Source organism: Perissodus microlepis, chromosome 3, assembly GCF_051167445.1.
Source record: "Perissodus microlepis isolate ML-2025 ecotype Zambia chromosome 3, ASM5116744v1, whole genome shotgun sequence".
In the NCBI taxonomy this organism is placed as follows: domain Eukaryota; kingdom Metazoa; phylum Chordata; class Actinopteri; order Cichliformes; family Cichlidae; genus Perissodus; species Perissodus microlepis.
The window spans coordinates 8,028,737-8,045,963 of NC_140463.1; the positions used below are offsets into that span (position 1 = coordinate 8,028,737).

Consider the following 17,227-nt stretch of genomic DNA (forward strand, 5'->3'; position numbering starts at 1 on the left):
AGAACCTTAAACCAATTTGTAACAGAGCAGGTGTGCTGAAGTTCCATGTCTTGAGCACATCTGAAAATTTGAAACTTACCAGAAACAACAGACTGTAGACCACCACAAAGAAAGCATGGACTGATGTTCTGACAACATCACACGGTGGAGGGTTGGGAGATGACGTCGCATTTGTTGAGTCACCCATGTTTCTGGAGAAAATAAATCCACTGATATACATTGTTGAGAGGATGCAACTTCACGGTCTTAACCTTATTTTAACGCAACAAACTAATTTTACAAACTGCAGCGTAGCTTGTGTTGAGCTCTACTACAAACAATTTTGATCCATAGCCCTTTCTTTCACAGCAGTTGTCTCAGGTGATTAACGAGTCTTATTAACTGTAATAAATCTGCAATAATACTTTAATCAAATTTTAGATTGGAATATTTGAATATACAACACTGAATATAACGATATATTCATCACAGACTGTTTACAATGAACCCCAGATGGCACCAGCATGCCCTCGATGTTAGTCAGTAATACGTTTCATGAACACTGATAGAAGCGAGCTGTGGTGCTGCTGTGTGGAGGGAATATTGAGTGTTTCACCAGTAATCACCAGTACAAAAGAATAAAAATACTCACCTGTATTTCACCAGTTTTCAGTGATCAGGAAAAGCTGCTTGAGTTGTTATGTCCTCTCAGTTTAAAATCACCTAAATGAGGAAACACACAGTAACCAAACTGTTAAACAGCGCTCTGACTTATTTCCTGTTTGTCTTTACTGGTAAAAAGTTGCAACATGTGCACCACACAGACTTATCTGATCTAGTTATTTGGTCTTTTCAAACAGCTTATTACCTACTTGATGTGTTGTCACTTTTCTTCTTAGATGATCTCACATTCAGTCACACCACCTCTCTCTGACAACATGCACCATTTACAGGCTGAAATCTGACAAAAGCAATAACCAAACAGAACATTTACTGCTCCATGGTTCAAGATGATTTGAGATTTTTCTCCTGAAAATCAGTCACTGGTCTAAACCGATTCTGTTTACTGGTACTGCCAGGCCCGGATCTAGAAGGGTGGCATGGGGTTGCATGTGCCACCCTAAAATGATCTCTTGCCACCCAAAGTGCCAGCCTAGTTTGGCATATGACAGTGATGTTTATTAAAATAAGACAGCATTAACACTTTGAATGTAGTTACAGTTAACATTGAATATAAATTCTAAAACTGAATATATTGCATAGTGTTACCCCCTCCACCATGAACACAAACACTGATGATAACTAACATAATAATAACATAATATTATAATGATGCTAGTATTAGTATTAGTATAATATAATATATGAAGGCCAGGAAAGTTGTGTGGCGTTTGCATGTTCTCGCAGTGCCTGCACAGGTTCTCTGTGGACACTCTGGCTTCCTGCCTCAGTCCAGGGCTCATGTTATCAAATCATTTCTAATTGATCTTATAAATGAACATGAATAGCTCTGTGTTTGCTCTGTGACAGACTGGGGACCTGTCCAGAGTGTACCCCACTTCTCAACCTCTGACAGCTGAGATAGGCAGCAATGTTTAGCTGTTTTAGATTTAAATTTCTAACACTGAATCATTTAAACAGCACTTAACATTTCTCAAAGGCAGAAAAAGGATGCAGAGATGTTTGATTTTCTTTGAAATGTTCCTTTTTTTTTAAATCACATGGCTCACATGACTCACAGAAAGCAGACAGCAGGTGGCAGCAAATCACCAAAAGTAGTTCTGCTCCCTGTGAATCTTCATCCCCAGTCTAACACAACAAAGGGCTGAGGTGACATTTAAATGTTTTCAAATCTGGCGACATTAAAACATTAAAGAGGGCGCACAATAAAAGCTTATCTCTAACCCTGATAATTCCCAATATCAGGAAAATGGTGCTTTTAAATAAAATACCATTGGCAGCGTCAAAAATAGCTTTTAATCTTCATTTATAAAAACATTGAAAACAAAATTCAGAACAAAAGTAGCACAAAACCCCTAATTCTTGGTGTAAGGTGCAAAAGGATTAGGAAACCACATATGACAGGAAGTTTTTATTAAAAACTATGCTCAGTGGTGACATCAGCCAAAATATCATCATGTGGATGGAGTTCATTCATCCACATGAATGAACTCCATCCACATCCACGGTGGGTGGAGACATTGACCTGTGATTCGAGTTTCTTCCTGTTAAGTGTATAGTGGGCATTAATTGTGTGAAACAAAATGCAGATAATCAAAAATTGATCTGGAAAGCATTTTAAACCCACATTTAACTGAGAAACAAAGAGAACACATCAAAAGTAATTATTCTTTTGGATTTAATTCCCATTTTGAACCTAATGACCCTGTATGTCATTTCTTGTCTTCCTTGCAGTATTTGGCTCTCTGCAGCTTCTCTCCTCCTGACAACGACTGTCTGCATGTCAAGCGGGATTTTTATAGATGTCTGACCCGGGACTGCATCACTGAGGAGTATTTAGCATTTAGCTCTTATAGAAAGTCAGAAAAAACAAACTGGGTGAATGAGCGTTGCAGTTAAAAGTACTTTGAGTGTTCAGATTGAGAAGAAAAGCACTTTATAAGTGCACTAGTTTGACTGAGAGAGAAAACATTAATAAATGTATCAGATAAGTCACTGTTAAACTGGCATTAAAAGATAGATTTATATTGAGAAAAAGAAATTTTCCAACAGACAGTGATTGCAGAACATAGTTTGCATCTTCTATGCAAATTATAGAGCAATATTCCAGTGACCAAAGTAAAAAGGCAAAAGATGGGAAGGTTCAACAATTTTCAACAGCTGACTGACGACAGATTGACAAAACTCATCCAGCAATCACAGTGAAGAAGATGATTTTGTTCATTGCATATGCAATAAATTGTACAGACCAAGTTGAACACAAATCAGAGAAGATGATAATAATTGTGAAAGGGGCTGAGAAATCTTTTGGTATAAAAGATATTTCCTGGGAGCAGGTTCATAAGAGACTGGGGAGAGATGAGAAGGCATAAAGGTAGTAGTCAGTGCAGGGGAGGCATTCCCCCCCCCTCTGTCCCCTTCTGGCTGCCTGTGCCTCAATTTTATCCCACAACTTAGAATATTCACATTACTCACACTCTCATAACGCATACATATAGGATCTTAGGGGTGGGCACGCTACACGGACTCCAAAAGACCATCAGGGTGTACACCTCACCCCTGGCATCATTGACCACCTCTCAATTTTAAATACACGTAGACATTGAGGGCTATCAGGAGGGGCTATGCGCTTACCTGCTGCTCTCTGGCAGGTAGCTCCATGTCCTCCTGGGTTTTAAGTGCACCTTAGAACACACATGCATCAACACTACATGTGAGCGGGCGGAGGCCCGTTCTCTGCGGCCTTTTGGAGCGGGGGAGGCTGGGAGGAGGAGTTGGCCGTCCGACTGGGGTCTGGAATGTGGGGCCTCCCTGCTGCTGCCGAGTCGGGGCGGACTGCTTCTCTCCACCCGAGGGAAAAGGGTAACACCACCTGGGTCTGGGTGCAGTTTCCCCCTCCAGGGGCAAAGGTACCTAGACCTGGGGCTTAGAGTACGCTTGGGGAGTGTGACTGTGTGTACAGTGTCTCTTTATGTCTGTCAGGGGCTCAGTCACTCTGGCACAGCTGGCTGCCGGCGGAGCTCACGGGCACGTCACTGCAAACCCCCCCGGCTTCTGCTCTGCGGCTGCTGAGTGACCCCTCATCCTCAGCTCTTTCTGGGACAGTGGCGCGGCTGCCCCTCTGTTGGTCTTCCTTGGTCTCTTGTGTTCTGAGGGCCTCTGGATGTCTAGAGTTTTGATCTCCTCCATACCTGCTTCATGCCCTGGAGGACGGGGCTGTGGCTCCCCACACCCTCTAGCAGATCATTACATGTAGGAACCTTTTAAAAACAAGCGCGTCCATGCTCACAGGTGTACACACGGGTGCTCACACACACAAACTACCTCAAAGCACACTGTGCGCTGTCGATCTTACGTGGTGCACAATAATGTTTAATATTTAGTATTTACTGTTATATTCACATAGATCATCATGATGTTGTTTATTATGTTGCTCTTTTTTTCTGCTTGTTTTCTCTTTTTTCTTTCTCAACAGGTGATCCAGGTGATTGATAGATGTATTTTTTGTCTGCTTATTTTGTTGTTTTTTGCCCTTTATCCCCGTCCCTCTTCTCCGCTGTTTTTCTTTCCCTTTTTCTTTCTCCCTTTTCTTTTCCCCAGTCAAGTCTGTCCCGTATTTAGCAAGTGAAAATAAAATAAAATAAACAATAAAAGGTGAATCAAATAGACCATTACGGCAAGGCTGGGATGGTCCATTTGGTAAAGTAAATCCGTTGGGCATCTTTCTTCGCCATTAGACAATAATTCTGATGGCAAAAGAGCCAAACGGGACTGGCAAACAAACAAAAAAGATCACTGACGTGTCGGATGCCGCGGTGGGCGCCGTGTTGGAACAACGTGTCTCCAGCGTCTGGCAGCCGCTCACCTTTTTCAGTCGCACGCTTTGTGACGCCGGAAGCAAGTGCAGCATTTTCCATAGAGAGTTGTTGCCTCTGCACCTCGTCGACGCAGACCATACTTGGTCTGCGACCATAAGCCTTTGACCTTCGATTTGACCAAGATTTCCAACCCTTGGAGCGCTCGCCAGCAGCGCCAGTTGGCGGGCATTTCGGAGTTTACGATGGACATTCAGCATGTGGCTGGCAAGTCCAACCGGGTCGCTGACTGTCTGTCCCGCGTGTTGGTTTCTCCCGTGTACGTCAGCGCCGACTACACCGCCATGGCCGCTAAGCAGCGCGCTGACCCGGACGTCCTTGCACTTCGTTACGTGTAGACGGGCCTCGGGTTGGAGGACAAGCCGGTGTGGGACAGCGGTCCGCATTTGCTGTGCGGCATTTCTACCGGTCGCTGCGACCGGTCGTTCCCCTTTCGTGGCTCGGTCGCGTTTTCAACTCCATCCATGCCCTCTCTCTTCCGGGCGTATATGCTTCAGTCAGCACCAGGTTCGTTTGGCCAGGCCTGTGGAAATTGGTTTAAGAGCAAGTGCCCCTCGAACCCTTCCGTGTACCTGGTCGGCGTTTCGACTATGTAAATGTCGATCTGGTTTGCCAACCTCCTTAGTCGCAGGGTTTCACGCACCTTTTGACTGTGTTGGATTGCACAACCAGGTGGCCGGAGGCGGTCCCCCTGGCCTCCATGACGGCAGAAGCGATGGCCAGGGCTTTCGTGTCGACGTGGGTTTCGCGTTTTGGTCCCCCTGCTGACATTACCTCAGACAGCGGCCCCCAGTTCGTTTTGGAGCTTTGATCTGCCATGTCTGACGGCCCGGGGGTCAAGGTCCACTGCACTACGGTGTACCACCTGCAGGCTAACGGGATGTGCGAGTGTGTGTTTTTCTTGCTAGTTTAAGTTTCTAGTCTGCCCCTGTTTGGTTTTTGGATTACTACATCCAGCAATAAAGCTGTGTTTTTGAGTTACGTTCTGCCTATGAGTCTGCATTTTGGGTTTAATCTTTCCTTCTTCGCACTGCTGCAAAACTATACTCAACTCTTATAATAATTCTATTTTATCAGCTGCCAACCACAACCGTGTGGGCGGGACAAGGTTGTGGTTGGTTTACAGTTAAATGGTATTTTTCTACTTAGGGATGGGTATCGTTTAGGTTTTATCCAATACCAGTACCAAACCGGTACTTTTGAAATGGTGCCGGTGCTTAAACGGTGCTCGAACCGGTGCTTAAAGAATGGAGAACACAAAATTGGTCCAAAAACCTCTCATGTTTAGCTGTTTTTTTGTAAAAAGATAACAATGTTAGCCTTTTCTGCAGCTATAGGGCATATATGGCATCACTCTTGGCTGGAAGCAGTGCTTAAACAATGGAAAAAACACAAACTTTGTCCAAAAACCTTTCATGTTTAGCTCTTTCCCTCTTTTTCTTTGGTCATTTTAGCCTTTTTGGCCAGGGTGAAGGGAGTACCTGCCATCAAACAAGAAGACAGCCGCATGTAACTACAGCGGTGTTTGCTAGTTCACCTTACGTGCATTAATGTAATAACGTGGTTAGCCTACTCAACGTAAATTACACACAAACAACATTAAGCTACTCACGCAGAGAAGAACAGCTGCTGCTGCCATCATCATCCGTCATCATTTCTGCTACACTGGCAGGGCTAGGGGCCAGGACTCTCCTCTTCGGGTTTTTGGGGGATGTTGCTAACTCCGGGTCCGATAACAGGCACCACACCCGCAGTAGATGTGCACGGTGTGACGTCTCGCAGCAAGCTATCAAATACGGTGCATTTCTCGGCTTTAAAAAAAACCGCTATGCGTCGCCAGGTGTTTCATCGGATTTGAGGTGTTACCTCCTTTGACAGTATCACAGTATCAGCTTAAAGCGCTTGTTGCAGGCTGCTGAGTTTGCATCTTTTGCTGTGAAGTACAGCCAGACTTTTGACTCTTCACCTTGGGCATTTTTAATCTGTAGCTCTGCACTAAAAGAACGTACGTACCTGGGCCCGCCTACTATCCTTGGAAAGGTAAAATGATTGGCTAGAATTCAAAGTGTGTGACATCTCAGGGGGGGGAAAAGCACCGAAACAAAAGCACCGAAATGTGCGCTGCTTTTCGGTCTGGTTACTACCATTTATGTCAGAACCGGTGCCATAATGGCACCGGATACCGGTACCCATCCCTACTTCTACCTCTGGATTAGCCCCAACAGTGTTCACTGGAACATTCCGCGGTCTTGAAACTGTTCTGTAGCCCATGCTAGTAGCATGTTTTTCAAAAATAAGGTTACACAGGTCCTGAGAGACTTTATTGGTTTTAATAATCATGAGGTGTGTAAGTGTACAATGAAAAAACTCAAAGAGTAAATGTAGCTTTTAACGGGCATCTTCACTTAAACAACAGCTAATGAAAAAAGAAATCAGCAAAAAACATGAGCGGAGTGAGCTAGCCTCAACGTGGGACTCATAAAACAAAAAATAATATAATAAATCCAGAGATTCAGCATCATTTCATATATGCTTCTGATGATATATATAAATTTGGATGCAAAATTGATATATTTTTGAAAGATTTCTTTTTGCAATGATAATATGGTGCAGTGGTGTCACAGAGAGGTGTAAATTTGATTCACAGAAAGTGTCTAAACATATGCAACATGACATTTTTATCATAAAGTGCTGAATTTCATTTAAGGATCCAAATGTAGGCAGTCCTAAGGTCCCAGCAGACAATGTTCTCCCCGGTGATGGAATAAAGTATGATATCCAGGTGTCAGTGAAAAAGAGGATTTTTAGCATGTCTCTGCAGGTTATAGCATTACCGTTACTGTATAGGGTGTTAGAAGTGTTGTCATTTGCCATGAAGTTTTTCTTTTGTTTGTTTGTTTTTATTTGTTAGAAACCTTTAGCAATTTCCAGCAGCTCTGTGGTCATCTTTCCTGTTTTCGAAAAACACCCACCATTAACAGCAGAACAAAACAATTTACCGCAAAGAGGCATAAAGAGACTTATACGTTATCACAGTCAATACACACTCTTATCAGCTTTGTGCTGAGAAATGTCACTTAAGTGTCTGACGTCAGTGCAGTGGAAACTGCAGAAGGAAGTAGTTGCTGTGGTTTTACATACGCAATATGCAAACATACACAAAAACATACAGTCTTGACATTCAGTCACCTCAAGGTGCTTTATATTGTAAGGTACAGAGCCTACAGTAATGCAGACAAAACGCCAACCATCAGACAACTCCCATTGAGCAAGCACTTGGTGACAGTGGGAAGGAAAAACCAAACAGGAAGTAACCGTTGGCAGAACCAGGCTCAGAAAGACCATATTATTGAAATAATAAAAGTAGCAATTTTTCCTATATCATCAAAAGCCGCAAAGACAATTTTGCAATTTTAATATTTAAAGCTGTTTTTTTAAAAACAGAACAAGTTTTCAGAAACAACTCGAGATTTTGTATTTGTTTTTTATTAATTTGATCATTAGACTGATTAAGCTTCAGATTAATGAGTTTCAGATTCAGCTACTTAGCTAATAGGTTAAAGCTAGCAACATAAACTGGTGGTATCTCTGTGGGGGTGGGTTTGTGCTCAGTTTAGACTCATTATGATATCTCAGCAGAACCTATTGTGGCTCATGAGAACTTGGAATACATGACTCATGACATGGTTTCACTGATCTAATCTGACTCTAAAATCAAATATAACTCTTTGTATTTCAAAAAAGTAGAACTTTGCATAATAACTCATGGATTTAACTCTACAATTTCCACCTCTTTCCTGCTGCTCTCGCTCTCCTGGGTTGCTTGTGTTGTCATTCTTGACCCCATGCTAAAGTTCACCTGAGCTCGAAAAGTCTTACAGAGGAAAAAGTAAACAAGAGGGTCCAGACAGACGTTTAAAACTGATAAGATAGTGGTCACTTCCTTCAAGTAGTACAATAGCCGACCCACAGAGCAGCTGGTCCACAAAAAGGTATAGGGAAGACGAGCCAGGTGATAGGGCACAAAACAAACACAGAAGATGCTGACCAGCACCAACATGTTTCTGCGAGACTTCACAAGCTTGTCAGTGCTGAAGGAGGACAGCTGCCTCTGCTGTGCCTGCAACACCTTGCGGGAGGTGCTGTAGTAGAAGAAGACCAGGGATATGAAGACTAAGAGGAAGATGATGGTGCAACTGATTTGAAATGTTTTATGAAGGACGCTGAATGACGTACTGAACAGGGGCCCACAGTAGCCAGGGTCAGAGGTCAGAGGTTTGTGAGTAATGAAAAACATAATGTTGTAGGTGATTGTTGGAGCCAGGAGAAAAACCCAGGTGACCGTGGAGACGATGTGGGCAGTTCGTACTGTCTGCAGGATGTGAGTTCCTGAAGGATGGATGATTGTCAGATACCTGCGGAGAGAAGAGAAAGGAGGTGGTAGACAGCTTCAATCATTAGTAAAAGTAGTGCAGATATGTTTTTACTGTTGAGGTGAAAGGAGTTGTTGATGCTTTAGTCAGGAGCACAGAATTTGTAGTTCAGCCACTAATCTAGTTTAAACATTGTTATGAATTCAAGTCTGAAATCAGTAAAAGTTCCTTACCTGTTGGCAGCGATGTACCCCATGAATATGATGCTGGCGTACATGTTGAGGTACAGGGAAGTAGCTCCAAAGCTGCAGTAGAGCTCCCGAAAGATAACAGACCTGCTGGCATAATCAGTGACACGCATTGGCAAAGAGACGCAGAGCAGGAAGTCAGCAGCTGTCAGGTTCTTCAGGTAGACCATCAAGCTCCTCGATGCCTGCTGCTGAGCTTGGCAACAGTAAAACTTTATGATGAAGCCATTAGGAGTAAACCCACCTGATAAGAGAGAGACAGAAGAGATCCTGTTTGTGTGGAATCTGAACCAGGTGAGGGGAATCCTTAATCCATAATCTGAAGATTTGAAACGTACCAGAAACACTAGACTGTAGACCAGCATAAAGAAAGGGTTGAGTGATGGGACAACCAGATCACACGTCCGGTTGACAGATGAAGTCACGTGTTTTAGGTCATCCATGTTTCTGGAGCTGTAAAAAAAAGTCCCAGCCACAGATATTTGTTTTTGGAGCAAATTTAAAAGAAAAGTTTTTTCCCTTTAAATTGCTTTACTTTTCTACTGTCTTATCATGTTCATACAATTCATTTCACAACTGTTGTCTGTGGCTGTTTTGTGATGGAATTTAATTTTATTAATAAAGCACCAAATTTAAACAGTCACCTCAAGCTGTGTTGTGTTGTATGAGATGGCCCTGCCTGTCCTGTGATGCACCTGTACTGTCTCAATCAATCAATTGATCAATCAATCATCTCCTCTCATGAGTCTTATTAGGTGTAATTGTCCTTTAAGTACAGTCTGAGAAGGAGGAGTGGGAATAATCCTCCCATGAATCTTATTACTGACTTACAGCTCTGTAAAGTACTATTGGCTTCTGACACACAAACACCAGCTTTGTTTTAATTCATTATTACACACAAAAGCCACTCAGTGTCTAAAACACAGGACAGGAACATAAGAGCAATAACTCAGCAACATGAATCAGTAACAAAAGAGAAACCATGGACTGATTCATGATCAGCATAACGGACAAAAAAAACCTGTGTTTATGCAGTTTTCAGCTTAGAGCAGGAAAAACTGCTCGTGTCATTATGCCCTCTTGAAGATAAGGAAACACGCACTTGTAGCGTGAAGTCTGAGTTATTCCCCGTTTCTCTTTGTTGCTAAACTGGCGTAACGCATTTCACATGTGGAAAAAAGACAATTTTCTGTTGAGTTGTAATTTAAAAGTTGTATATTTATTGTACACTTCATTTGCAATAATGCTCAAAAACAACCAGTTGATCTGAGGAAAATCTGTCTGAGGTTTAACCAAAATGTAACTAACAGAACCTTGGAAAATAAAATGGATGGTTGAGGTATTAATACTGTACATAATTTATAATGGTTAGGTCTACTTTGGTTTTCAGGTCTTTGCTTGTCTTTTGACGTCATCTTGGATTTCATCAGTTAGAAAGCTCAACAAAACCATCCCCACCAGCTGCACCATCATCTTTCTGTTCTTCTACTACAGCACTTCATACAGACTGCTGCTGCTGACACAGCAGAGCCATTTGGCCTCTTCTGCCTGTTGAACCAGTGCCATAGATGAGCAAGAAAAAACCATAATCTCCTGCTGGATGCTCCTGACTGTGGCAGGTGGTGTTTTGTGGCTCAGCTGCACTGGAGGGATGGAGCATTTGGCTCAGCATCAGGGGTCAGGGGATGCTGTCCTACAAAACGGACCCCTCATCTCATCATCTCCATCTTACCAGTTAGATGTCTGTGAAGGTTCTCAGTCATCCAGGTCATCGTAGTCAAAGGAGCTTGGAAAGAAAAGCGTCTGGACTTCTTTAAGTTGCTTGAAGACATTTCACCTCTCATCCGAGAAGCTTCTTCAGTTCTAAGGTCAAATGGTGGGGAGTCCCAGATTTAAACCCAGTGGGAGTTCCCCCCAAAGAGGGACAAAGGACCCCCTGATGATCCTCTACCTATTCACATGAGCCGAGGTGTGAAAACGGGTGTGGGTCACAATCAGCCAGGGTTTCGGGTGAGCTCATTGTGAAATCTGGCCCCACCCTATCATGTGATGGCCCAGGATGTGAGTGTGCGTTAAGGCGTCTGGGAAGGGATCTCAAAACTGGATTATAGATGGCAGACAGTTGGTGTCATAAACCACCGCCTCTGTTCAAGGATACCAGTTAGACACCGCCCACTGGATTCCATTGGTTGGGCCGGTGGACTCCACCAGAAACATGGCCTGTGTGTTTTGTTTATAGGAGTGAAAATGATAGAGAAATGACATTTAATGAATTTAACGAGATTTATTAATGTCGTTTTCTTCTTTTTTAGGCTACTAGCCAGGTCTCTCTTCTAGGGATGGGTATCGTTTAGGTTTTATCCGATACCAGTGCCAAACCCGTACTTTTGAAACGGTGCATTTCTCGGCTTTTAAAAAAACACTATACGTCTCAACCCAGCCAACATTTATATGTGGGGCCCATATGGTTTGGAAATGGGCTGAAAAATGGGCCCCATATAGGATTGTCCGCGGGTTCCGTAATGGCCCCATATTAAATGCCCATATAGGTGTTATGTTAGGAAAATCTGGGAACTAAATGGGCCCCAACTGGGAAAAGTACACAGAAACCCACCTGGGCCCCATCTTTCAAGTTTTTTGTGGGTACCATGTGGGCACCACATAGGCTAAAAAGCTAAAAACTTTGCCCCACCTGGGGCCCACATAGACATGTTTCAGGGTCTGACTTGCATTTGCCCATGTGCGACCCATATAGTTTGACCAGGTGGGCCCCACCTATGTCATCAGTGCTAAAAAAATATATTGATTACCACACCTTTGCCCCACCTGGGGCACACAACAACAGCCTATCCTTAAATGACTGTGTTTGCCCATGTCTATCCCAGGTGGAAAACCCAAGTGGGTCCTACATGTGATTCCCATTTTGGACCAAGTTAAGTGTTTCCCATGTTTGACCCAGCTAGGACCTACTAAAAGTGCTCACTTGGGATGGCCCATATGGGTTTAATGTGAAGAACCCAAGTAGGCCCCATACAAAAAGCCCAGTTTGAGCCCATGCCCACATGGTACCCATCCAGCCCGAGCAAAAACCAGGTGGGGCCCATATATACATGTTGGCTGGGAAGGTTTGTCATGAGATTCGAGGTGTTTCCTCCTTTGCACAGTATCACCTTAAAACACTTGTTGCAGGCTGCTAAGTTTGCATCTTTTGCTGTGAAGTACAGCCAGACTTCGCTTCGCCTTGGGCATTTTTAATCTGTAGCTCTGCTCTAAAAGAACATATGTACCTGGGCCCGCTTACTATCCTTGGAAAGGTAAAGTGATTGGCTAGAATCCAAAGTGTATGACATCTCAGGAAAAAAAAAAAGCACCGAAATCAAGCACCGAAATGTGCGCTGCTTTTCAATCTGGTTACCGGTACCCATCCCTACTCTCTACTGCCATGGAAGACTTCATGAAGAATGCAATTAAAAGGAAATTGTAAACATCCTGAGCATCAAATAAACTCATACATTCAAAAAATATTTCAAATTTCACCAAAACCACAGGGTCTCAAGAAAACCAGAAAAGAATAAACATCCTTTCAACTCCGCTAATCCAATTTAAACAGTGAACGTCACCTCCTCTATCCCTCCTACCACAGTGGATTTTTCCTTCCCACAAATTGGTTCCTCTTCTGAGGACTAAACTATGAAAAAAACAATAATAATGATGAAACTTTCCCAACACAAAAGCCCAAGCAGACTTCTTGTTGTCTCTTTTACTCACCACAGTATTGAGTCCAGTCAGACCGGCGATTCCACCTGGATTTGCTCTATGATCCTACAGGTGGTGAAACTAACACTATAAAAGACATATTCTCAAAATCCCAGTTCTTCATTTAAACGAAAGCGAATCAAAACGGCAGCAGAAAACGGGAAGTCTCTGGACTGGCCTCCTTCATGACAGTCCGAGGTTTCAGTCTTTCAATACACTTCCTGTGTTGGCAACATTAACGTATAATTCATAAATCATAAAATTTCAGCAGAAATCCACAGATTCTGCTTCATTGCGTTTCAGTTCACTAAAGATGAGATGCTTTTTTTAAAGATCTATTTTTGAATACATGTAGTGTTATTGGTGGTCATTTCTGTGCTTGGCTGTTATAGATTATATATTTTTTAGATTAGCTTAGATTTTTTAGTTTGTTTGGTTGTTGTTTTTTGGGGGGGGGGGGGTTTGTTTCTTCTAAATGAATAAAACACTGGATAAGATCATAAAGTCCTGAATGTCATTCAGGGCCCAAGTGCAGGCAGTCCTAAGTTTCCAGCCGACATGGAGCCACCATGACTGAGTGAAAATGGTCCAAATTCTTTCAGCTCCAATAAGATTCTCAGTGTCAATGTTCTCCAAAATATTGCATTAAAGTTTAATGTCTGGGTGTCACTAAAAAAGAGGTGGTAGCAGTAGTGTTATTGTACAATGTACGTTAAAAGAAGACAGTTCTTATTCATGAAGCATCATGAAAAGTATTCTTTTCAACCTGTCAGCAGTTTCCAGCAACACTGTGTCATCTTTCCGTTTGTACATCATGGACGCTCTTATCGCCTCTGTGCTGAGAAATGTCACTGATGATTCAGACATCACTTCAGTGGAAACAGGAGGAGGAAGTAGCTGCTGTGGTTTCACTCAAACATACAAAACCATAAAAACTGTTCGTGTTTTTAAAATATACTGTGAAATACAGAGAATCCACATTGTTCATTCAAATCTATTTAAAAAATTGAGTCTAAACAAGTATCAACTAAGCAGTAGAGAGTGATCTAACATTTAAATGCTGTGAGTTTTAAATAAACCTTTATTAAATACGGTAAAATAGTGAATGAATTTAGTGTGTGTGTGTGTGTGTGTGTGTGTTAAAGGTAACAGCCCTGCAATAAAACTTGAGAACCTGTAGTCACATCAGAAACAGGACGCTATGACCGCAGAGTTAAAGTCAGTCTGTGTGACACAGATTAACGACATAATCCAGGTCACAAAGAACAACGCTCATTTTACTCTCATACAAGCGCAAAAGAACAACATCGTGATCATTTATCAGCTCCAGGATTTGGAAAAAACAACTGAAAGAAAGTAAATGCAATATAAATGTGTGATTGTTTGCGCTACATGTTAGACTGAAGTGGAAAGAAGGCTAAAAACTAAGTCACGCCTGCAGTAGAGAGGTTCAGTTCTCACAGTGCATCTGGATGGTGTTCACAGCGCTTCACTTGCTCCACGTTTTGTCATGTTGCAGCCTCATTCCAGAATTGATTCATTTTCACTTCGAAAATATTACCAAGTGAAAAAGTTAGCTTTCAATTCTTGCAAATTAATTAACAATAAGACGAAAATATAACATGTCACCTTTCTTCCAATTAGCTGAAATAATCCTAAATAAATAATATTTACTTACTTACTGTTTATTAAGTCTTGATAAATCCTCATTGTTTTTTTCCAGTTAATAGACAAGTGACAACATTAAAACAGAACAGAGGTAGACAGAAGAAACAGCAAGTACTCTCTGTGTGTGCTTTAAGTGTGTGCGCATTTCTGTGTAGAAAGCAGGGTCACCAGCCATAGAGTGTTGCTTGGCCTCCAGAACAGCAGGGACAGCATGACAGCCAGCATGATTGTTTTTAATCAACTATATCATCGTTTTTTCTTTCTATCAAAATGTGTCTCATGGAGCACATTATCATAATTTGGTCTATTACTTAACAATTTTCCCGTATGGCTGTGTTCCCGATTGCATGAGTAGTCACTGAGCACCAAGTCAGGTGTGAGGTGGTTTTTGTTTGTGCTCATGAACATTCGTTTGCAGCTACTGAGAGTTGGAAGGATTGTAATGATCAGCAACTGATGACACACCTTTGCAGCAAGGCCAGCTGATCAACCGACAGGACCATAGCTTCAGGGGCCATCATAAGATTAAAGATATACAGAGTTCAGTTGTTTACCAGGCTATGACAATGGCCTGAATGGCGCTCCTCTACTGATGAAGACCTCTGCTGTTTGCAGAGACTGCCCCAGAACTAGTTACATCTTTACTAAGCTGTTCTGATCTGTGGGCAAGCCGTGTTATCTCACGATAGAGCTCAGGTCCATTCAGGCTGTGCCTGTGGTGGAGATGATTTTGTACATTTAACACTGCATTGTTTGTATAAATTTAAACATACATTGGTTCTGTTTATTCATTTTAAAGCTGCTGCCTATGTTTAAGTGCACTTGTGCTGACTGTAGCCTCACATCGATCTCTGAGCTCAAATGAAACTTTATTTATAAAATATATGTCATTTTATTCTATGCTATGAATTTGACCATAGACTGATTAGCTTCTTTATCCTAAATCAGCCACATGTCTAATAGCTGAAAGCAGCAACAGCAACACAATACAAATGCAAATTTCTTCATTTTATAAAATGTTGGACTTTTTGACTCTCCTGGACATCTTTTTCACCTGCTCCCGAAAAGTCTTACAGATGAAAAAGTAAACAAGAGGGTCCAGGCAGACATTTGAAACTGATACCATGGTGGTCACCTCCTTCAAGTAGTACAATACCCGACGTACAGAGCAGCTGGTCCACAAAAAGGTATAGGGAAGACGAACCAAGTGACAGGGCACGAAACAAAGACAGAAGATGCTGACCAGCACCAACATGTTTTTTCGAGACTTCAAAAGCTTGTCAGCACAGGAGGAAGCAAGCTGACTCTGATGGGCCTGCAACACCCTGCGGGAGGTGCTGTAGTAGAAGAAGACCAGGAATATGAAAACCACGAGGAAGATGATGGTGCCAGTGGTTTGAAATGTTTTATGAAGGACGCTGAATGATGTACTGAAGAGGGGCCCACAGTAGCCAGGGTCAGAGGTCAGAGGTTTGTGAGTCATGAAAAACAGGATGTTGTAGGCGATTGTTGGAGCCAGGAGAAAAACCCAGGTGACCGTGGAGACGATGTGGGCAGTTCGTACTGTCTGCAGGATGTGAGTTCCTGAAGGATGAACGATCTTCAGATATCTGCAGAGAGACGTGAAAGGAGGCAGTTACACTTTCAATCATTAGTAAAAGTGGTGCATATTTTTTTTTTACTATTAAGATCAAAAAAGTTGTCGATGCTTTAGGCAGGAGCACAGAATTTGCAGTTCAGCCATTAAACTGAGTCTGACCTCAGTAAAAGTTCCTTACCTGTTGGCAGCGATGTACCCCATGAATATGATGCTGGCGTACATGTTTAGATACAGGGCAGAAGCTCCAAAAGTGCAGTAGTATCTGTGAACAATGCCAGAACTGCAGCATAGGAGGAAGTCAGCAGCTGTCAGGTTCTTTAGGTAGACCATCAAGCTGCTCAATACCTGCTGTCGAGCTTGGTGAAAGTAAAACCTCATGATGACGCCATTGAGGAGTAAACCCACCTGAAGAGAAAAAGGACAGACAGAGAGGACATTGATATATGCACATAGAACTTTAAACCAATTTTTAACAGGACACAATCTGAAAATTATAAACTTACCAGAAACACCAAACTGTAGACCATCATAAAAAAAGGGTTGACTGATGGAACAACCAGATCACAGGTCTGGTTGACAGATGAAGTCATATTTGTTGGGTCAACCATGCAACCAGCTGAAAAATAAATACAATTCACAGAGAAACTTCACACGTTAAGAAGAGCTGCCATCTTTCATCTGATCAAAGTTGATGCATGTGTTTGGGGATAGTTATTATATTTCATCATTTTCACAGTTTTCTAAAAACTCAGAAAGCTTTCAGTTAATCCAAAAGTGAAAGAGCGTGGAGATTAAAGCTGTGCTGTATTTAATGCATATTTTCCACACTATAAGGTGCACTTAAAATCCTTTAATTTTCTCAAAGATTGACAGTGTGCCTTATAATCTGGTGCGCCTTTTGTATGAATTCTGGTTGTGCCTACAGACCTCGGACCAATTTTATGTGGTACACAGCGCTCAAAAATCTGTCAAAAAATGTTTTAGTATGACTTTGGTAAGCTACGAAGATGCAACGCTTGATGGATTGTCAGAGCATTACAGCTACAG

At 42.3% G+C, this 17,227-nt stretch overlaps 2 protein-coding genes across 2 annotated transcripts; both read right to left on the reverse strand.

Annotated features, from left to right (window-relative positions):
• Positions 1 to 8,236: 8,236 nt before the first annotated feature.
• Positions 8,237 to 9,599, reverse strand: LOC146389730 (P2Y purinoceptor 14-like). The gene is made up of 3 exons (XM_084917873.1): positions 9,491 to 9,599; positions 9,142 to 9,400; positions 8,237 to 8,950 (listed from the first exon to the last, which is right to left on the reverse strand). Exons 1-3 carry the CDS (start codon positions 9,597 to 9,599, stop codon positions 8,299 to 8,301), a joined length of 1,020 nt encoding a protein of 339 aa, XP_084773999.1. The 3' UTR covers positions 8,237 to 8,298.
• A 5,990-nt stretch (positions 9,600 to 15,589) lies between these two features.
• On the reverse strand, positions 15,590 to 16,788 carry LOC146389731 (P2Y purinoceptor 14-like). Its single transcript, XM_084919602.1, has 3 exons — positions 16,684 to 16,788; positions 16,359 to 16,585; positions 15,590 to 16,190 (listed from the first exon to the last, which is right to left on the reverse strand). Exons 1-3 carry the CDS (start codon positions 16,786 to 16,788, stop codon positions 15,590 to 15,592), a joined length of 933 nt encoding a protein of 310 aa, XP_084775728.1.
• Between the last annotated feature and the right edge of the window lie 439 nt (positions 16,789 to 17,227).